Here is a 22,600-nt window from a genome sequence, read left to right on the forward strand (position 1 = left end):
GTGTGTGTGAGAGAGAGAGAGGAGAGTGTGTGTGAGAGAGGGAGAGGAGAGTGTGTGTGAGAGAGAGGGAGATGGAGTGTGCGTCAGAGCGCGAGAGAGGAGAGTGTGTGTGAGAGAGAGGGAGACGAGTGTGTGTGTGAGAGAGGAGAGTGTGTGTGTGAGAGAGAAGAGAGTGTGTGTGAGAGAGAGGGGAGCGTGTGTCAGAGAGAGAGGAGAGTGTGTGTGTGAGAGACAGAGGAGAGTGAGTGTGAGAGAGAGAGAGGAGAGTGAATGTGAGAGAGAGAGACGAGAGTGTGTGTGAGAGAGAGAGGAGAGCGTGTGTCAGAGAGAGAGGAGAGTGTGTGTGTGAGAGAGAGAGGAGAGTGTGTGTGTGTGAGAGAGAGGAGAGAGTGTGTGTGTGAGAGAGAGAGGAGAGTGTGTGTGTGTGAGAGAGAGGAGAGTGTGTGTGAGAGAGACGAGAGTGAGTGTGAGAGAGAGAGAGGAGAGTGTGTGTGAGAGAGAGGAGAGTGTGTGTGTGCGACAGAGAGAGAGAGGGGAGTGTGTATGTGTGTGTGAGAGTGTGTGTGAGAGAGAAGAGAGTGTGTGTGAGAGAGAAGGGAGTGTGTGTGAGAGAGAAGACAGTGTGTGTGAGAGAGAAGAGAGTGTGTGTGAGAGAGAAGAGAGTGTGTGTGAGAGAGAAGAGAGTGTGTGTGAGAGAGAAGAGTGTGTGTGATAGAGAAGAGAGTGTGTGTGAGAGAGAAGAGTGTGTGTGAGAGAGAGAAGAGAGTGTGTGTGAGAGAGAAGAGAGTGTGTGTGAGAGAGAAGAGAGTGTGTGTGAGAGAGAGGGAGACGAGTGTGTGTGTGAGAGAGGAGAGGAGAGTGTGTGTGTGAGAGAGAGAGAGGAGAGTGTGTGTGAGAGAGAGAGGAGAGTGTGTGTGTGAGAGAGAGGAGAGTGTGTGTGTGAGAGAGAGAGGAGAGTGTGTGTGAGAGAGAGAGGAGAGTGTGTGTGAGAGAGAGAGGAGAGCGTGTGTGTGAGAGAGAGGAGAGCGTGTGTCAGAGAGAGAGGAGAGCGTGTGTGTGAGAGAGAGGAGAGCGTGTGTGTGAGAGAGAGGAGAGCGTGTGTGTGAGAGAGAGGAGAGCGTGTGTGTGAGAGAGAGGAGAGCGTGTGTCAGAGAGAGAGGAGAGCGTGTGTCAGAGAGAGAGGAGAACGTGTGTCAGAGAGTGAGGAGAGTGTGTGTGTGAGAGAGAGTGTGTCAGAGAGAGAGTGTCGTGGTTCCCCAGGAGGACAAACGACTTTAGCCAATCGGAACAGAGAGTCTGAGTCTTGATCTTCCAAGTAGTAGACTTTATTCTCCAGTACAAGACAACAAAGCCGGGATGTCCGGAACAATCCAACGAACCGTTCGCTTACAGTCTTTTTATGCTCACTGCAGCTCCATACCCCGAGATCCCTTATCTCATCCTCAAGGTTGACCTTCTTTAACCACGATTGTTGCTGAGCCTGCTGTTGATCTACCTTGTTTGAGATTGGTCACTAATTGATGCATCATTTACTTATCGAAATGACTGGAGTTACAATCTTTGTCCTTGCCCAAATAGTTCTGCTTATACAACAAACGTGGCTTAGCTGGGCTTAAGCCGAATAATAAAAAGAACATGTTTACTTCATTCTTTCCTTTTAGTCAGAATCACATTGAGTTGAGTAACTGGACAATAACCAATGTTCCTCAAGGCTGTTACTGCTTACATTCATTGATTAAAAGTGATTACCATACTGATTCCATCATATTGGTTAACATACAATGATTACATTGGCGACACTTGATTAACATACTGATCTCATCACATTTCAACGTACAGGTTTTAATTACAAGTTTCAATCGATCTTTTGATGAGAGTAAATTCTCTCACGAGAGAGAGACAGGAGAGTGTGTGTGTGAGAGAGAGAGAGAGTGTGTGTGTGAGAGAGAGGAGAGTGTGTGTGTGAGAGAGAGAGAGTCTGTGTGAGTGAGAGAGAGAGAGAGGAGAGTGTGTGTGTGTGAGAGAGAGAGGAGAGTGTGTGTGTGTGAGAGAGAGAGGAGAGTGTGTGTGTGTGAGAGAGAGGAGAGTGTGTGTGTGTGTGAGAGAGAGGAGAGTGTGTGTGTGAGAGAGAGGAGAGTGTGTGTGTGAGAGAGAGGAGAGTGTGTGTGAGAGAGAGAGGAGACTGTGTGAGAGAGGAGACTGTGTGTGAGAGAGAGGAGAGTGTGTGTGAGAGAGGAGAGTGTGTGTGTGAGAGAGGAGAGTGTGTGTGAGAGAGAGAGAGGAGAGTGTGTGTGTGAGAGAGAGAGGAGAGTGTGTGTGTGAGAGAGAGGAGAGTGTGTGTGTGTGAGAGAGAGGAGAGTGTGTGTGTGAGAGAGAGAGGAGAGTGTGTGTGTGTGAGAGGAGAGTGTGTGTGAGAGAGAGAGGAGAGTGTGTGTGTGAGAGAGAGAGAGAGGAGAGTGTGTGTGTGAGAGAGAGAGGAGAGTGTGTCTGTGTGTGTGAGAGAGGAGAGTGTGTCTGTGTGTGAGAGAGAGGAGAGAGTGTGTGTGTGAGAGAGAGAGAGGAGTGTGTGTGTGTGAGAGAGAGGGGAGAGTGTGTGTGTGAGAGAGGAGAGTTTGTGTGTGAGAGAGAGGAGACTGTGTGTGAGTGAGAGAGGAGAGTGTGTGTGAGAGAGGAGAGTGTGTGTGTGTGTGAGAGAGAGGAGTGTGTGTGAGAGAGAGAGGAGAGTGTGTGTGAGAGGAGAGTGTGTGTGTGTGAGAGAGAGAGGAGAGTGTGTGTGAGAGAGAGAGAGGAGAGTGTGTGTGTGAGAGAGAGAGGAGAGTGTGTCTGTGTGTGTGAGAGAGGAGAGTGTGTCTGTGTGTGAGAGAGACAGGAGAGTGTCTGTGTGTGAGAGAGAGAGGAGTGTGTGTGTGAGAGAGAGAGGGGAGAGTGTGTGTGTGAGAGAGGAGAGTTTGTTTGTGAGAGAGGAGAGTGTGTGTGTGTGAGAGAGAGGAGTGTGTGTGAGAGAGGAGAGTGTGTGTGTGAGAGAGAGAGGAGAGTGTGTGTGTGAGAGAGGGAGGAGTGTGTGTGTATGTGCGTGTGTGTGAGAGAGAGAGGAGAGTGTGTGTGTGTGAGACAGAGAGGAGAGTGTGTGTGTGTGAGACAGAGAGGAGAGAGAGTGTGTGTGTGAGACAGAGAGGAGAGTGTGTGTGTGAGACAGAGAGGAGTGTGAACATAGAACATAGAACATTACAGCGCAGAACAGGCCCTTCGGCCCACGATGTTGCGCCGACCAGTTACAAAAACAATGACCCACTAGCCTATACCAATCCCTTTTCGTCCATAAACCTATCCAGAGATCTCTTAAACGCCCCCAAACTAGACGCATCTACAACTGCAGCAGGCAGGGCATTCCAATCCCTCACCACCCGCTGGGTAAAGAACCTACCCCTGACATCCGTCCTGTAGCTACCCCCCCTTAATTTAAAGTCATGCCCCCTCGTGCTAGCTTTCTCCATCCGAGGAAAAAGGCTATCACTATCCACCCTATCTAAACCTCTAATCATCTTATATGTTTCAATAAGATCCCCTCTTAGCCGCCTTCTTCCCAACGAAAACAACCCTAGATCCCTCAGTCTCTCCTCATAGGACCTCCCCACCATACCAGGCAACATCCTAGTAAACCTCCTCTGCACCCTCTCCAACACCTCCACATCCTTCTTGTAATGCGGGGACCAGAACTGCACACAGTACTCCAAGTGCGGCCGCACTAGAGTAGTGTACAGTTGCAACATTACACTGCGACTCCTAAATTCAATCCCCCTACCAATAAACGCCAAGACACCGTACGCCTTCTTGACAACCTTATCTACTTGATTCCCAACTTTCAGGGATCTATGTACACACACACCTAGATCCCTCTGTTCATCCACACTATTCAAAGTCCTCCCGTTAGCCCTATACTCGACACATCTGTTGCTCCTACCAAAGTGAATTACCTCACACTTCTCCGCATTAAATTCCATCCGCCACCTCTCGGCCCAGCTCTGCAACCTATCTAAGTCTCCCTGCAGACTATGACACCCTTCCTCACAATCTACCACACCTCCAACTTTGGTGTCATCAGCAAATTTACTAATCCACCCAACTATACCCTCATCCAGATCATTAATAAAAATTACAAACAACAGTGGCCCCAAAACAGATCCCTGAGGCACACCACTCGTAACTGCACTCCATGATGAATATTTACCATCCACCACCACCCTCTGTCTCCTATCTGATAGCCAATTCCTGATCCAACTTCCTAGATTACCCACAATCCCATACATCTGCATTTTCTGCAGAAGCCTACCATGGTGAACCTTATCGAACGCCTTACTAAAATCCATGTATACCACGTGTGTGTGTGTGTGAGAGAGAGAGGAGACTATGTGTGTGTGAGAGAGAGAGGACAGTGTGTGTGAGAGAGAGGAGAGTGTGAGAGAGGAGAGTGTGAGTGAGAGAGAGTGTGTGTGAGAGAGAGGAGAGTATGTGTGAGAGAGAGGAGTGTGAGTGAGAGAGAGGAGAGTGTGTGTGAGAGAGGGAGAGAGGAGAGTGTGTGTGAGAGAGAGGAGAGTGTGTGTGAGAGAGAGGAGAGTGTGTGTGAGAGAGAGGAGAGTGTGAGTGAGAGAGAGGAGAGTGTGTGTGAGAGAGGGAGAGTAGAGTGTGTGTGTGTGAGCGATAGAGAGGAGTGTGAGTGTGTGAGAGATAGCGAGGAGAGAATGTGTGTGAGAGAGGGAGAGAATGTGTGTGAGAGAGGGAGAGAGTGTGTGTGAGAGAGAGAGTGTGTGTGAGAGAGAGAGTGTGTGTGAGAGAGAGAGTGTGTGTGAGAGAGAGGAGAGTGTGTGTGAGAGAGAGTAGAGTGTGTGTGTGTGAGATAGAGAGGAGAGAGTGTGTGTGAGAGAGAGAGTGTAGAGTGTGTGAGTGAGAGAGGAGAGTGTGTGTGAGAGAGAGGAGAGCGTGTGTGAGAGAGAGGAGAGCGTGTGTGAGAGAGAGGAGAGTGTGAGTGAGAGAGAGGAGAGTGTGTGTGAGAGAGAGGAGAGTGTGTGTGTGTGAGAAAGAGGAGAGTGTGTGTGTGTGAGAGAGAGGAGAGTGTGTGTGTGTGAGAGAGAGGAGAGTGTGTGTGAGAGAGAGAGGAGAGTGTGTGTGTGTGAGAGAGAGGAGAGTGTGTGTGAGTGAGAGAGAGGAGAGTGTGTGTGAGAGAGAGGAGTGTGTGTGAGTGAGAGGAGAGTGTGTGTGAGAGAGAGAGGACAGTGCGTGTGTGAGAGTGAGGGAGAGAGGAGGGTGTGTGTGAGAGAGAGGGAGAGGAGAGTGTGAGCCTCAGTTCTTGTCTCAGGATTCTCATTCACAATCACCCCCACACAACATTCCCTCACACCCACTTTCTCATAATTGAGTTGACATCCTGAGACTCAGTGAGGAATTTTTCCATTCCACTCACCACCGGAATCATTGTGGACAGGGGGCTGACAATGCATTGACTCCGTGCAGGATTTTCCGATTTTGGGGTGAGTGCTAGGATACACACAAATACACACGCACGCACACATCCTTTTATACTGTTCTAATGGTCAGCTTTATTGTTACTCAGAAAGTTGTTTATTTTCACACCTCAGCTTTTTCTCCAAAATTCACATTTATTATTGCGCCAGACCTTCACATTCTACAGTTTGCTCATTGTCTCCTTGAGTGAGGAAAAAATTGTAATGTGCCCTCCATACCAGGCAAAAAGATTGGACAAGCTAGCTCTGCACTGTCCCCATCAAAAATGGTAAGGAGTCTCTCAACACCACATTAAAGTCCAACAGGTTTATTTGACGAGACTTTGAAAGCTTGTGCTGCCAAACAAACCTGTTGGATTTTAACCTGGAATTGTGAGACTTCTTCCTGTGCTTACCCCATTCCAACTCTGGCATTCCTACATCATGCCTATCAATCATTCCCAGGACAGGTACAGCATGGGGTTAGATACAGAGCAAAGCCCCTTCTGCACAGTTCCCCCCAAACACTCCCATGGTTGGTACAGCACTGGGTCAGATATAGAGTAAAGGTCCTGGTAAGTATCAGGTCACAACTGATTGTTACTGCAGCTTGTACTCAGCTCCATATCTACCTCAGATGTTAAGAAGACAATTAAAAATAGCCATCTCTGGTTGGGCCTGCAGATATTAGTGAGGAGGACTTTGCTGCCTTTGTCATAGCCACATTCAATCTAGCCAGTATTTCTCTTATAATGCTTAGACTCATGCAACATCAAGGTAGCATTTGACCGAGTATGATACTGAGGAGCCCGATTGTAAAATGTGAATCTTAATGGGAACTTAAGGGAAATCAAGGGAATGATTTTCTACTGGCAGGCGTCATATCTAGCACAAAGGAAGATGATTGTGGTTGTTGGTGGCCAATCATCTCAGTCCCAGGACATTGATGCAAAAACTCCTCAAAGAAAAATCCTGGCCCACCCACCTACAACTGCTTTATGAATGAGCTTTCCTCCATCACAAGGTCAGCAGAGATAATTTTGTCTGATGATTGAAGTGTTCAGTACCACATTTTCCAGATAATGAAACAAGACCTAGACAACATCCATGGCTGATACATGGCAAATAACATAAATGCCTCACCAGTGCCAGGCAATGACCATCTGCAACAATAAATTGTCTAACTATCAAAACTCAGCCAGGCAATGAAGCATGGAAAACTGAAGTCAAGTCTTTTTTCACTTGTTGGGCTGAAATTCCCTGTCCTGTCTGCCACAGGAATCGTAGCGGGCGAGGGGCCGACCATGGAAAGGTCCGTGCGGGATTTTCTGGTTTCAGGGTGAGAGCAACCAGAAAATCCCGCCCATTATCTTTTCTTTGCATTACATATCAAGCACTTCCAAAGGTACAGTCCTGCTTTAGCCTGTTCCAATACATATATATGGATTATCAATTAATACCCTGCATACAATTAGCATCTAATGAAAATACAATTAATAATCCCATTTACATTAAACAACATTCTTATACTTGAATCCCCCACCACCAACACCTTGGTGTCACCATTGACCAAAAGAATAACTGAACCAGCCACTTAAATGCTGCAGCACACCAAAGGCTGGGAATTAACATAAGAAATAGGAGCAGGAGTAGGCCATTTAGGCCTTTGACCCTACTCCACCATTCAATAAAAACATGGCTCATCTGAATGTGGCCTCAACTCCATTTTTCCTCCTAGGCTTCATAACGCTGACTCCCCTGTATGTTAAAACTTCATCAAACTCAGCCTCAGATCCTGTACTGAGTACCTCACTTTCAAACTCCCCAAAATCTTTTCACCATCTACAAAGCATGATTCAAGATTGTGATGGAATACTTTCCACTGTCCTGGATGAGTGCAGCTCTAACAACAGTCCAGGACCTCAACATCAACCAAGCAACATCCCATGCTTGATTAGCACCCATCCACCACCTTAACCATTCACTCCCTCCATTATTGACACAGTGGCAGCAGTGTGTAAACATCTCTAAGATGCACTGCAACACTTGCCAAAGTTTTTTCAACAACATCTTCCAAACCAGTGACTTTGTCGCTAAATTTTATAGGCTTCCACACTTATACACTGAGATGTTTGGTTGGGCCATCAAACCTACAGGATGAGGATACTAGATATCAATCCAGAATTCCAAGCCAGGACTGGCTGGAGTGGATTTCTACCTGATACGTTGTCTACCTGATACGTTGCAAGAAAGGATGTCCCGAAGCATGGTACATTGGGGAGACCATGCAGATGCTACAACAACGGATGAATGAACATCGCTCGACAATCACCAGGCAAGACTGTTCCCTTCCTGTTGGCGAACACTTCAGTGGTCACGGGCGTTCAGCCTCTGACCTTCGGGTAAGCATTCTCCAAGGCGGCCTTCACGACACACGACAGCGCAGAGTCGCTGAGCAGAGACTGGTAGCCAAGTTCCACACACATGAGGACAGTCTCAACAAGGATCTTGGGTTCATGTCGCACTATCTGTAACCCCCAACACTTGCCTGGGTTTGCAAAACCTCATTTACTGTACTGTCTGGAGACAATACACATCTCTTTAACCTGTGATCAGTGCTCCTTCCACTCACATTGTCGGCCACTTCAAGACTTGAACAGCAGGTTAGGTGTAAGGATTCGCATTCTAATCAGTAATCTGTAAACTGTCTGTGCTTTATATGCTCTGTCTGAGGCCAGAACTCTCCATGCACCTGACGAAGGGACTAACCCGAAAGCTTGTGCGTTTACTATCAAATAAATCGGTTGGACTAAAACCCGGTGTTGTCAGACTTTTTACTGTGGATTTCAAACCCAGACTGGACTACTGCACTGAGCCTAAGGTTTGTTCTCTGAGGGGAATGAGGAGTTGAATAGCAGGATAGGATGAAGAGAAGATTCTGTGGAAATTAATCGCATCTGAGAAAAGATTAAGTCAAAGGTAATTTAATCGGCTTTGAGACTCATCATCACTTGGCAATGAGCCAACATTTACGATGTAGGCAGTCTCCATTCTATCTGATGATCTGGGAGTACGTCCTTGTTGGAGCGTGTCTTCATTCAGGAGCACATTGCTGATAGCAGAGGCAATGTATTATGGTGTTGCTGTGAAAATGCTTGTCATCCTTTCATTGAATGCTTTGCAACAGAGATGATTTATTTTTATTCTTTCATGGGAAGTGAACACTGCTGACTAGGCCAGCATTTGTTGCCCATCCCTAATTGTCCTTGAGAAGGCAATGGTGAGCCACCTTTGTAAACCACTGCAGTCCATCTGGTGTAGATAAACCAATTAATCAGGTGTAAGCCCTGTGGACAATAGACTTTGAGTTTGACAAGCAATGAATTTTAGCCAAAGAGTTTACATAAAAAAGCTGTCCCAGTGTCTGTGTGTGACAGCTGTAGAATAGGTGAGAAGCATTACATTTTGTAATATTACCCTCGTAGGCATCACTAGTCAATCTGTAATCTAACAGCAAATGAACATGTCTGCGCCCTCCCCTCCTCATCAGCAACTTTGCCTTCCACAGCAGATGGGCCTGAGGATTGCTTCATCTCAGTATGTTCATAATATTGGCTGCATTTCAATCGCCAGTTAATTGAGGTGAAAGGTCAATGTTTCACAGTAAAGATATTTTCCCTCTGTGAGCTTGAATTTAATGCCTTCATTCCTATAATCTTGGAAAGCAAAGGGATCATTATCTCAAACAGCCATTATCTCTACTCAGATAAACGAATTGGAGAGCTACATAAAGGCCAAAGTGTAGCTAGGGCCAATACTATCCCGATGATTTATACTGACTGCAGTGGGACAGTGCACTGCCTAGATTATGAAAACAGAATCCAGGAAGCGTAATTATTTCTAAGTATTTGTAAAATGTCTGTATTTGGGGAATATTTTTATGAGTGTGTCAGATTTCAAAGGGAATGGCTTTTGGGAGTGGAATTTACTGCCCTTCCCCATGTTGAGTGACAGAGGTGACAGAGGGCATTTAATCAGAGGGAAGGTGAGGACCTTCTCACGTCTCACCTCCACCCTGATAAAGATCATTGCAGGAATGTCTGGGGCAGACTTCTTGCCCTGCTGGCAATTGAAGCTCAAGATATTATAAAACAAGAGTAGATCCTAAGAATTTTTCTTATTTTGGCATAAATGTGAGGTTAGGATGCTTTGCTTCAGGAGTGATTCAACTAACAAATTAGGGATCTTTTATCAAAACAAGTTTTATTCATAACACAATTCAAATATAGCTCTAACAAACTGAAGCAGCTTAACTTTTTACAGTTCAGCAATCTTTAAACGTGAAAAGAAACCACTTTAATTTCTAACATCACTATTTCAGTTCCAAATAAGCAACAGTCGTCTTAGACTCAATGCCACTTTAAATGCAGTTAGCAAACCCAGGCATACTTGCTATAAAGAGGTTTTGATTTTCAGAGCAGCTTGCAGACTTTTTGTTTTTTAACCCATCAGAAGACTGAACAGAAAGCTGTTTTTCTTTCTCTGCTACATACCTAACTCCTCACATTAACCATAGAATCACATGGCCATGTATATCCAAACAAAATTCCAGCTTCCATTCCTTTAATTAAAAAATACCCAAGGAAATTGTTTTCAAACAAGAGTCCATTAGCCCTCTCCTAAGTAAACACTACATGGCTAAAATGTGTAATTATCTTGCTTTCCCAGCATCTGAGCTGCACTTCTTCCAGACACAACAACTGCCTGTAGAAAAACTGAATTTCTCCAGAAACAAAATATATCAATAGCATAGTATCATCACGGCACCCCCCTTAAAAAAGAACCAATATAAAAAGGTGACTTAATTTTTCTAAAGCCTCTAGTTTTTCACACTAACATTGCTCTATGAAATATACCTTATTACATGTAAGCATACAATTTAAGTCATATAATCCAGTTCAGTCTATCTTTTCCAGCATTGAATTTTCACTCCTTCTTTCACATGAAAACCTTGATAAAGCATCTGCAATCACGTTCTCTGTTCCTGCCACATGTATAACCTTCAAATTAAATATCTTTAATAATCAGCTCCTTCTAAACAGCCTTGCATTTTTATCTTTAAACTTCTTCAGAAACTTCAAAGGATTATGGTTAGTGCAAATAATTATTTCTGATGAATTGTTGGGAACATAAATGCTAAAATGTTGCAGTGCCAATACCAAACTTGATGGCCGTGATTGTCTATCAATGGGCTATAGTATCATGTGGCCTCCGGAAATCAAGTAGACACATTATTATGGTCAACAAATACTGATTCCTATTTTTTGTTTTAGGCAGGGATCCCACACAATCAGTTAGGACCCTAGTAAAAGGTTCCTCAAATGCCAGAATGGGTATGAATGATGCTGGTTCGATTACCACTTGAGGTAATTTTCCTATTACCTGACGTGTGACATGTACAGCAAAGTTCAACCACATCCTTATGCAGTCCAGGCCAATAAAAGCATTTTTATATTTTCACTTGAGTTTTCCTTACCTTTGAGTGATCTCCTACTAGAACCTCATGCGCTACCCGCAAATCCTCCTTTCTATTACCTAGCATTAATACAACTTGATGAACTTCTGCCCATTTTTTATCCCCCTGAATATGTAAAGGTCTCCACATCCTCATTAAGATATTACTTCTAAGAAAAAAACATTCAGATTCTCTTGAGTATGCTTTCTAATACAACTGCTTTATCTCTGCATCTTTCTGTTGTAATTCTACCAACTTTCCTGAACTAAAGGTATCACTTCATCCTCCACCTGTTCTTAATCTTTCACAATTACCTGATCAAAGGTTGTTCTATAACTAAACCTCCGCCTCCTTATCTTTACTCCTTGATTTCTCCTCCTCTTGATTCATCCTGTGGCTTTGTGATCTTGTTACCACATAGTTGGGAAACATCTCAGGCTATGCTTCCTGAAACACCTCAGTTATGTGATTTTCCACTGGCTTTTCAACCATATAGTAATCATCACTCTCTCCTGTGACTCAACTTTGTCGTTACTCAGGATAAACTGTATCCATGAAAAAGATAATTTCTCTACTACTCTCAGTATCACTTAACCACTTTTCTCCAACCTTTACCTTACTTGGAATAGAACACAGTGTTTCTGTGTATGTTAGATATGTGTGTGGGGAATGTTTCTGTGAGGATATCTAATATTGTGTGCTTGTGTGTATAGAGTCTCTGTGTGTCAGATATCAATGTGTGGGAGGAGCCTGTGTGTGTCAGATATTAGTGTATGGAAGAGTCTGTGTGTGTCAGATATCAGTGTGGGAAGAGTGTGTGTGTCAGATATCAGTGTGCGGCGTATTCTGTGTGCGCGCGTCAGATATCAGTATGCGGAAAGTGTCTTGATTCGATTTATTATTTTCATATGTATTGGGATACAGTGAAAAGTATTGTTTCGTGTGATCTGCAGACAAAACGTACCGTTTATAGAGTGCATAGAGGAGAAGGAAAGGAGAGGGTGCGGAATATAATGTTTCAGTCATTACTAGAGTGTAGAGAAAAATCAGCTAATATATGGAGTTCCATTCAATAGCCTGATGGCAGCAGGGAAGAAGCTGATCTTGAGTCGGTTGGTATGTGATCTCAGACTTTTGTATAATTTTCTTGATGGAAGAAGGTGGAAGAGAGTATGTCTGGGGTGCATGCGGTCTTTGATTATGCTGGCTGTTTTTCTGAGGCAGCCCGAAGTGTAGATGGATGGAAGGCTGCTTAGCATGATGGACTGGGCTATGTTCACAACCTTTTGTAGTTTCTTGCGGTATTGGTCAGAGCAGAAGCCATACCAAGCTGTGATATATCTGGAAAGGATGCTTTCTATGGTGCATTGGTAAAAATTGGTGAGAGTCGTAGCTGACGTCAAATTTCCTTAGCTTTCTGAGAAAGTAGAGGCATTGGTGAGCTTTCATTACTATAGTGTCGCATGGAGGGACCAGGACAGATTGTTGGTGATCTGGACACCCAGAAACCTGAAGCTTTCAACCATTTCCACTTCATCACTGTTGATGTAGCGAGGGATATGTCTTCCACTATGCTTTCTGAAATCGATGACTATCTCCTTCATTTTATGGATATTGAGGGAGAGAATATTGTCATTGCTCCATTTCATCAGATTCTCTACTTCTTTATTGTACTTCATCTCGCCATTGTTTGAGATCCGACCCACTATGGCTATATCATCAGTAAACTTGAAAATCGAGTTGGAGCGGAATTTGGCCACACAGCCACAGGTGTATAAGGAGTACAGTAGGGAGCTAAGGACACAGCCTTGCGGGACAATGGTGTTGAGGATAATCGTGGAGGAGGTGTTGTTGCCTATCCTTACTGACTGCAGTCTGTAGGTTAGGAAGTCTAGGATCCAGTTGCAGAGGGAGGAGCCAAGCTCTAGGCCACGGATTTGGAGATGAGTTTTGTTGGGATAATGGTATTGAAGGCTGAGTTGTAGTCAATAAAAAGGAATCTGACATAAGTGTCATTTTTAGGTGTTCCAGGGTTGAGTGTAGGGCCAGGGTGATGGCATCTGCTGTGGACCTGTTGCAGCGATAGGTGAACTGTAGTGGAACTTGGCAATCTGGGAGACCGAAGTTGATGCGTGCCATGACTAACCTTTCAAAGTACTTCATAATGATGGATGTCAGAGCCACTGGGTGGTAGTCATTAAGGCACGCTGTTTGGCTTTTCTTTGGTACAGGGATGATGGTCATTGTCTGGAAGCAGCTAGGAATCTCAGATCAGCGTAAGCAATGGTTAAAGATGACTACAAATACCCCTGGTCCAAGTAGGATCTGAGTGCTCATCTGGATACCCCATCCGGGCCTGTTGTTTTCCGTGGGTTAACTTCCAAGAAGGCTGATCTGACATCTGACCAGTTCAGTCAGGACTTCCGGATAGGATGTCCTCTCGCTAATCTCTTGCTTAAAATAGGCATAGAATTTATTGAGCTCATCAGGGAAGGGTGTATTGTTGCCAGTGATTCTACACACCTTCACTTTGTAGCCTGTTATATCATGTAGACGTTGTCATAATCAATGGGGGTTTGTGTGGCTAACCTTGGACTCTAGCTTTCTCATTTACTGTCCCTTGGAATCTTTGATGGTTTCATTAGATCGAGTCTGGATTTCTTGTATAGTAATAAGTCTGACAACACCAGGTTTAAGTCCAACCGATTTATTTGATAGTAAACTCACTAGCTTTCGAGATTTCCCTCTTCTTCAGGTGACTGGAGAGTTCCGGCCTCAGATAGAGCATATAAAGCATTCACCAGAGCTCTGTCTTAGGCCAGGACTCTCCATTCACCTGAAGAAGAGGGAAACCTCGAAAGCTAGTGAGTTTACTATCAAATAAATCGGTTGGACTTAAACCTGGTGTTGTCAGACTTTTTACTGTGTTTACCCCAGTCCAACGCCGGCATACCCACATCATTTCTTGTATAGGTCATGGTCACCTGTCTTGAATGCTTCAGACCTGGACTTCAGTAAGCAGTGGACATCCCTGTTCATCCATGGTTTCTGGGTTGGGAAACACACAGATCTGACACACTCACTATGTGAGTGTGTCAGATATCAATATGTGGGGAGTGTATGTGTATGTGAATGTGTCAGATATCAACATGTAGGATATTCTCTCGGTGTGCTCGTTTGGTTTATGCTATTACTTGACTAGCTTGTGAAAAGTTTTTTTTCTCTTTCAGTTCAATGATGAAGCCATTCCAGTGGCCTGCTTCAAGCAGCTAGTTCAAGCTAATGTGCGGAATAAGAAGGTTCTAAAAGATGCCGTGCAAGAGATGGTTGCCAAAGGAGTCACAGATTACAAATCAGGATTCAATTATGCCTTTGATCAGCTACTCAACGTAAGCACAATGAAACCTACCAACCATCCTGAAAAGGATCAACTGTTACCTTTTTGACTCTTGATTTAATTACAGGAGGAAGGCATTGGCTTCTTTTAATCCTGAATTGTCAACTCATTAACAGTTGCTTTTAGAGTGTGATTAGTATTTAGCAGAACAAACAGGTGTTGACCTTGGCCCTGCTCCACTGCTTCACCATCTGCATTCCTGACTTCCTCCATACACATGACATTCTAAATGAGCATATTAATTTAGCTCTTCCACATTTCTGAGTCAGTTCTACTGTTTTTGTCATTAGTAATAAGATTCCAAATAAGAGCAGAAACGTTTTTTTCCGTATTCTTTCATTTGATGTGTGTTACATTGGCAAGGCAACATTTTTTGTTCATCTCTAATTGCCCTTGAACTGAGTGGCTTGCTAAACCACTTCAGTGGGCAGTTAAAAGTCAAACACATTGCTGTGTGTCTAGAGTCACATATAAGCCAGACCAGGTAAGAACGGAAGATTTCCTTCCCAAAAAGACATTAATGTGTCAGATAAGTTTTTATGATAATCAATGATAGTTTCTTGGTCACCATTACTAAAACTAACTTTTCATTCCAAATAAATTAATTGAGTTTAAATTCCATCAACTTTCATGGTGTGATTTGAACTCATGTCCCCCAGGCATTAGCCTGGGCCTCTGGATTACTAAGCCACTGACAAAGATAATTTAACATGATTGAAAAGGTTTGTCTCTGGTGGTGGTACAAAATGGGTGATATTGGATCAGTCACCCAGCCCATGATATTCCATTCCCCTGCTGTGATGTGTGGTGGATCCAATATTGCCTGTCTGTGCTATATTCAATGCCTGATCTTTTAATAGGGACATGTTGATTAGTTAAATTGTGATGTCAACATGTTTTATTCTTGAGATAATGATATTGGGTGGCATGGTGGCACAGTTATTAGAACTGCTGTCTCACAGCATAAGGGATCCGGATTCAATTTCTGGCTTGTGTCACCGTCTGTGCAGAGTTGGCATGTTCTCCCCATGTCTGCGTGGGTTTCCTCCAGGTGCTCCAGTTTCTTCCCACAGTCTGAAAGACGTGCTGGTTAGGTGCATTGGCCTTGCTAAATTCTCCTTCAGTCTACCAGAACAACCACTGTGCCACTCAATGGATCAAGTGGATCTTGAACGATGATAAGACACAGTACAGGAAAGAGACAAAGAATTTGGTGAGCTGGTGTGATAACAATAATCTCTCCCTTCCTGTCAACAAAACAAAGGAGACAGTCATCAACTTCAGGAAGTGTAGTGAAGGGCATGCCCCTGTCTACATCAATGGAAATGAAGTAGAAATGTTCAAAAGCTTCAAGTTCTTAGGTGTCCAGATCACCAACAACCAGTCCCAGTCCCTCCATGCAGACACTACAATTAAGAAAGCCCACCAATGCCTCTACTTTCTTAGGAGACGAAGGACATTTGGCACATCTGCTATGACTCTCAGCAACTTTTACAGATGCAACGTGGAAAGCATTTTTTCTGGTTGTATCACAGCTTGGTATGGCTCCTGCTCTGTCTAAGACTGCAAGAAACTACAAAAGAGTCATGAATGAAACCCAGTCCATCACTTTCCCATTCATTAACACTGTCTACACTTCCCTCTGCCTCATAAAAGCAGCCAGCACGTACCTCAGACATTTTCTCCTCCACCTTCTTCCATGAGGGGAAAAAAAACAAAAGTCTGATATCACGTACCAACTGACTCAAAAACAGCTTCTTCCCTGCTGCCATCAGACTTTTCAATGGACTTACCTTGCATTAAGTTGATCTTTCTCCACACGCTAGCTCTGACTGTAACACTACTTTCTCCACTTTCTCCCATCCTTGGCTTTGTACGGTATGCTTTGTCTGTATAGTGTGCAAGAAACAATACCTTTCACTGTATACTGATACACGTGGCAATAAAAAATCAAGTCAAAGAACAGACGCCAGAGTGTGGCAACTCGGGGATTTTCATAGTAACTTCACAGTAACTTTTCACAGTAATTTGATTGCAGTGTTAATGTAAGTCTGTGACATTTAGAAAAGATATCTTTATGGGCAGTACAGTGGTTAACACTGCTGTCTGTCAGCTCCAGGGACCCGGGTTCAATTCCAGTCTCGAGTGATTGTGTGGAGTTTGCACATTCTCCCTGTGTCAGTGTGGGTTTCCTCTGGTGCTCCAGTTTCCTCTCACAGTCCGAAGATGTGCTGGTTAGGTGCATTGGCTATGCTAAATTGCCCCTTAGTGTCAGGAGGACCAGTAGAGTAAATATATGTGTTACAGACATAGGGCCTGGATGGGATTGTTGTTGGTGCTGGCTGGACAAGCCAAATAGCCTCCTTCTGCACTGTAGGGATTCTGCGATTCTATGAGGAAGTGTGGAAATAGGGAATATACAGGCTGACTTTTCGCTCCAAGGACCTAAATTCCAGCCTGGACCACTGGTCTAAATCTTAACTGTAAAAATTTCAACAGTATGCTAGCTGATTTTCTGAGATAGCAGGAAGTGTTGACAGAGTCAATGGATGAGAGGCTGGTTTCTGTGATGGACTGAGCTTCACAACGCTTTATAGTTTTTTGCAGTCTTGCTCAGAGTAGAAATCATACTTAGTTGTGATACAACCAGAAAGAATGCTTTCTATGGTGCCTTTGTAAAAATTGAGTAGTAATGGACATGCCAAATTTCCTTAGCCTTCTGAGAAAGTTGGTGGGCTTTCTCACTACAGTGTCAGCATGGAGGGTCCAGGACAGATTATTGGTGATCTGGACATCTAAAAACCTGAAATTCTCCACTTGCCTAGCTTCATTCCTTTGGATTAGGTCTGGCACTGCTCCATCCCTGGTAGGAATATCCACGAAAGTTCCTCCCCTTCTAATCATAGGAACATAAAAACATAAGGAGTAGGGCATTCAACCCCCCAAGCCCACTCTGCCAATTAATAAGATTATTGTTGATCTGTGGCCTAACTTCATGTACCTGTCCTAGACCCATATCCCTCGGTACCCCAACTCAATAAAACTTTGTCCCTCTCGGACTTAACCCCAGGGTTTCAAACTCCAGCGCCATACCCCACACTCTAACCAGGACTGATTCATCCGAGGAAGCAAGATTAAAATTAAATCATGATCAGGGTAACAGATTGAAGCTGCATCTACCACCATCTGAGAAAGTGAGTTCCAAACCTCCAGCACTCTCTGCATGTAGAAGTGTTTTCTAATGTCTCTGCTGAATGGCTTGGCCTTAATTTTTAGATTATGGCCGTTATTCTAGAGCCTTCAACTAGTGGAAACAGTTTATCCTTATCCACCATGTCTTTCCCTGCTGAGAAAATGCTTTCAGCTGTCAAGTCTCGAAGCTTTGCAACCCCTGTCCTAAACCTTTCTCTTCTCCTTTAACGCACTTCTTAATTTTTTTTAATTTCACTAAGTTTTTATTAACCTACCCTCATTTGTCTTTATGTAGCTTGGTGACAAATTTTGTTTGATTATTTCTTATGTTAATTCATGGGATGTGGGTGCTATTACTAGGCCAGCATTTTTTGCACAATAGTCCTTGGGGAGGTGGTGATGAGCTGCCTTCTTCGATCAAGCAGCCTGTGAGGTGTAAGTACACCTACAGTGCTGTTAGGAAGGGAGTTCCAGAATTTTGGACCAGTGACAATGAAGGAATTAGGATACATTTCTAAGTCAGGATGGTGGGTGGCTTGGAGGGGAACCTCCAGGTGGTGCTGTTCCCAGGTATCTTCTGTCCTTGTCCTTCTAGATGGTAGTGGTCATAGATTTATAAGGTGATGTCTAAGGAGTCTGTATGAGATCTTGCATGTTATAGATGGTGCCCATTGTTGCCACTGTGCATTGGTGGTTGAGGGAGTGAATGTTTGTTGATGGGGTGTGCATCAAACAGACCGCTTTGTCCTGGATGGTGTCAAGTTTCTTGAATGTTGTTGGAACTGCATCCATCCAGGCAAGTGAAGAGTATTCCATCATACTCCTGACTTGTGTATTATACATGGTGGAGTCAGGAGGTGAGTTACTTGTTGCAGAATTCTTAGCTTTTGACCTGCTTTTGTAGCCACAGTATTGATATGGTTGGTCCATTCGAGTTTCTGGTCAACGGTAACCTCCACAATTTTGACAGTGGGAAATTCAGCATTGATAATGCCATTTAATGTCAAGGAGTGGTTGTCAGATTCGCTTTTGTTGGAGATGGTCATTAGCTGGCACTTATGTGGTGTGATTGTTACTTGCAACCTGTCAATCCAAGCCGATATTGTCCAGGTGTTGCTGCATTTGGATGTGGACTGCTTCAGTTTATGAGGCATCGCAAATGGTGCTGAATGTTATGCAATCATCAGCAAACAGCCCCACATCTGACCTAATGATGGGAGGAAGGTCATTAATGAAGCAGCAGAAGATGGTTGGGCTTGCAACACTACCCTGAAGGAGTCCTGCAGTGATATCCTGGACTGAGTTCACTGACCTCCAATAACTGCATCATCTTCCTCTGTGCCCAGTATGACTTCAATCAGTGTTCCATGTTTGGACCAAGGATCAGGAGTGCACTACTTCAATGTGTTGTAGATAGATTCAATTGTGGCTTTTTCTTAGGGGAATTGGATAAGCAGCTGAATAAAGACAATTTGCTGGGCTATATGGAAAGTGTGGTGGAGTGGAGCTAGCTTAGTTGTGCTTACAAAGAGCTGACAGTGGCACAATGGGCTGAATGGCTCCTTTTGTGCTGTAATCATTTTATGATTCTATGTGGATGCTTTGTTATGTAACTAATCTATGCTGCACCTGGGATCTGCGTGTACAGGTACTTAGGTCACTGAAAATGGCAATACAGGTGAAGAAAGTAGTCAAGAAGGCATATGGCTTGCTTGCCTTCATCGGCAGAGCATTGAGTTTAAAAATTGGCAAGTCATGTTGCAGCTTTATAGAACCTTAGTGAGGCCGCATTTGGAATATAGTGTTCAATTCTGGTCACCACACTACCAGAAGGATTTGGAGGCTTTCGAGAGGGTACAGAAAAGATTTACCAGGTTGTTGTCTAGTATGAAGGACATTAGTTATGAGAAGAGGTTGGAGAAACTTGGTTTGCTCTCACTGGAACAACGGAGGCTGAGGAGCGACCAAGATTGAGGGGCATGGACAGACTGGATAGTCATAAGCTTTTTCCCAGGTTGAAGAGTCAATTACTAGGGGGCATAGATTTAAGGTGCGAGGGGCAAGATCTAAGGAAGATGTACGAGGCAAGTTTTTACCCAGAGAGTGATAGGTGCCTGGAACTCACTGCCAGGGAGATGGCGGAAGCAGATACAATAGTGACTTTTAAGGGGCATCTTGACAAATACATGAATAGGATGGGAATGGAAGGATATGGTCCCTGGAAGGGTAGGGGGTTTTAGTTCATGGTCGGTGCAGGCTTGGAGGGCCGAAGGGCCCGTTCCTGTGCAGTAATTTTCTTTGTTCTTTGTCCTGGAAATGTTTCCCTGTTAAGGAGGTGTTCTGAGGGTTTTGGCAACAATTAGAGTGAGGTACAGTTGTAGGTACATAATCGAGTCATAGAGGTTTACAGCATAGAAACAGGCCCTTCTGCTCAACTTGTCCATGCTGCCCCTTTTTTAAACTCCAATTGCCCGCATTTGGCCCATATCTCTCTATAACCCAGCTTACCCATATAACTATCTAAACACTTTACTCTACTACTCCCTCTGGCAGCTTGTTCCAGACACTCATCACCCTCTGTGTGAAAAAATTGCCCCTCTAGATCCTTTTGCATCTTTGTTTTGGATGCCAAAGAAGGATAGTTTTGATAATCAATCAGATTTGAAATTTAGCTCAATGTATTATTACTTCAGTGTAAGCAAACCAGGAGGAGGAAGATAAAATTGGTGGTCTAATTGCAATGTTTATGACTGCAGATTGAAAGGTGTACTCTCACTATACACTTAGAGATAATAATCCCTCATTCAGAACCTAATGTTGTATAGGTAGACAGCATGGTTTCTGTTGTGATGAAGAGAGAGAGATGGATGTTGATCCAATGTTACAGAAGAGGTCTCTAAATCAGGGCAATTGATGGACCAAGCTAGAGCCTTGGAATATGCTTCAGATGACCATCCTGGTGCAGGACAAGAATCCACAAGAACAGTTGGTGAGCATTTGAGGAAATTGTTTCACAGGGGATAAAATGGGATAGGTGAGTAACTGCTGGCTGTTTTATGGTGAGGAAAGGAGTTTTTAATTTAGATGCCTTCCAAGCATTCCAGTTTAATGAAATAAACAGGGAGAGTAATTCAACAATTTCTTTATTTAACACTTCTAGTACCAATTCAAACATAAACATTTGCAACTCATTAACTCTTTATTGAACTCTAATTCGAATTGAACCTTAACTAAACACCAACTTTAACTGAAAATAGATACTAGCAAGTTTAGGAAAAACACTGGCCAAGACATATCCTGGATGTAGAATCTATCTTCTTCTCTGAAGCATCTTTCAGGATTCAAGTCCTCTGACCACTGTTGGTCTCTTCGAGTTATTGCTGGCAAACAAAGGCTGCCCATGTCCTTTTATCCACAATCTTCCATTCGCTTCCAGAAGATTCTTTGTCATCCAGCCAAATATGTAAATGGAACCGATCACATGGCTCAAACGTCCAATGAGATTACTTGCAAACAATGCCATTACACTTAGTTTAAACTGCATGCTCCAGACATAACAGCCATAAAAATCAGAGATGCAATGTCTGGGTTGTTGTAAACAACTTCCTTTAGCTGACCAGTACAGAAAGCTTCAGGTCATAGCTCTCAGACCAGAGCCTTACCCAGAGCAACTTTACAACCCGCATCTGGTTTTAATCTATAAATTGACCAAAAAAATCCCAGCATACTTAAGCCTCAGCCATTTTAAAACTGCTATTGTCATTATTGATAAATTATTGTTGTAGCCATTCTTTTTCTGTCCATAGGAGTCAGGAGTGAGGCAGGGAGAAGTTGTAAAGAGAGGTTGATCACTTCAGTTTTGGGAGACAAACATTTGATGCTGGATGTGAAATGGAGAAGGATGGTGAGGTCAAAGGAAGTGGTTAAGAGCAGTGAAGAAGTGAAGTTTATGGTTTCTTTTCAAGATAATTCTGGTTTCATGATATTTTGTTATAGAGAGAAAGAGGGGATATTGCTCAAACATTGGTCAGATCAGATCTTGTGGTGCATAACCAAACAGATCACATGTCAAATGCAATAAAGTTTTCAGAGATCAATGGTGGATGACAAGATAAAAGATCCTGGGAAATTTGATGGGAACCTTGAACGTTGAACTAAGGTACCTTATGTCAATGTCCTCTGGCACTCAAATTTTCCAGCAAAGGGAATAGCGACTTTCAAAAGGTAGTTGAATAAGGAGTTAAAGGAGAAAAAAATCCGCAAAGCTAGAGAAAGTGCATGGGGATTGTGTGGATAGCTGAAATGCTCTTGGAGAGAGCCAGCTTGGAGTTAATGGCTCCTTCTGTGCTGTGATCATTTTACAGTGAGTACAGTGGTTGTAAAGTTCTTATGGATTCTTGTCCTGCACCAGGATGGTCATCTGAAGCATACATTTAGAAGGCATTTAGAATTCAGAGGATGCTAATTTGGAACCTGGGAGAGAAGAGTGCTTTTGTTTCTGTGCCGATGATTGATGAATTGGAAGCAAAATGCTAAAGAAATGATTAGGAATGGCATTATTAAACAATAAAACTTAAAACTGATATTCACATGGAGGTTGAATGAGGACAAGATGGCAGAGAATTCAACAGAAAGAGGTCAGAGGGAGTCAGATGTAAGTGGAAGTCACTAGCCTTCTCAATGAGTGAAGTAAATTTAGACTTTCACTGTGTAATAACCTCATCAAGCCCAGTCTTCTATGACCAACATCCTTTATTTACACAGCGAATAAAGCACTGCATTTGAGGCTGCAGTACACAAGTCAAAGCCCTGAGACCTGCAGTACGCAGTCTGGGTAGAGACAGTTGGTTTTAACTCATGCTGCTCCTTTCCTATTTGTCATGCCTCCACTTGCTCAATAAGGGAATTCATATTCCATGAGGTCCATGAGGAGATCTATTGATGATCCCTTGTAGCCGTCATAACACACTGATTTACTATTTATTATCCATCTTATTG

General features: G+C 43.6%; 1 protein-coding gene across 1 annotated transcript in view; it reads left to right on the forward strand.

The window, feature by feature from the left end:
* Positions 1-22,600, forward strand: part of cacna2d2a (calcium channel, voltage-dependent, alpha 2/delta subunit 2a) — an 855,812-nt gene that overhangs the window by 603,229 nt on the left and 229,983 nt on the right. Inside the window, exon 11 of the mRNA XM_080186111.1 lies at positions 14,244-14,402. Within this exon, the coding sequence (XP_080042237.1) occupies positions 14,244-14,402 (159 nt within the window). The remainder of the gene's footprint in view (positions 1-14,243; positions 14,403-22,600) is intronic.

Source organism: Carcharhinus amblyrhynchos, chromosome 3 (genome assembly GCF_965287045.1).
Source record: "Carcharhinus amblyrhynchos chromosome 3, sCarAmb.v2.hapA, whole genome shotgun sequence".
Taxonomy (NCBI): domain Eukaryota; kingdom Metazoa; phylum Chordata; class Chondrichthyes; order Carcharhiniformes; family Carcharhinidae; genus Carcharhinus; species Carcharhinus amblyrhynchos.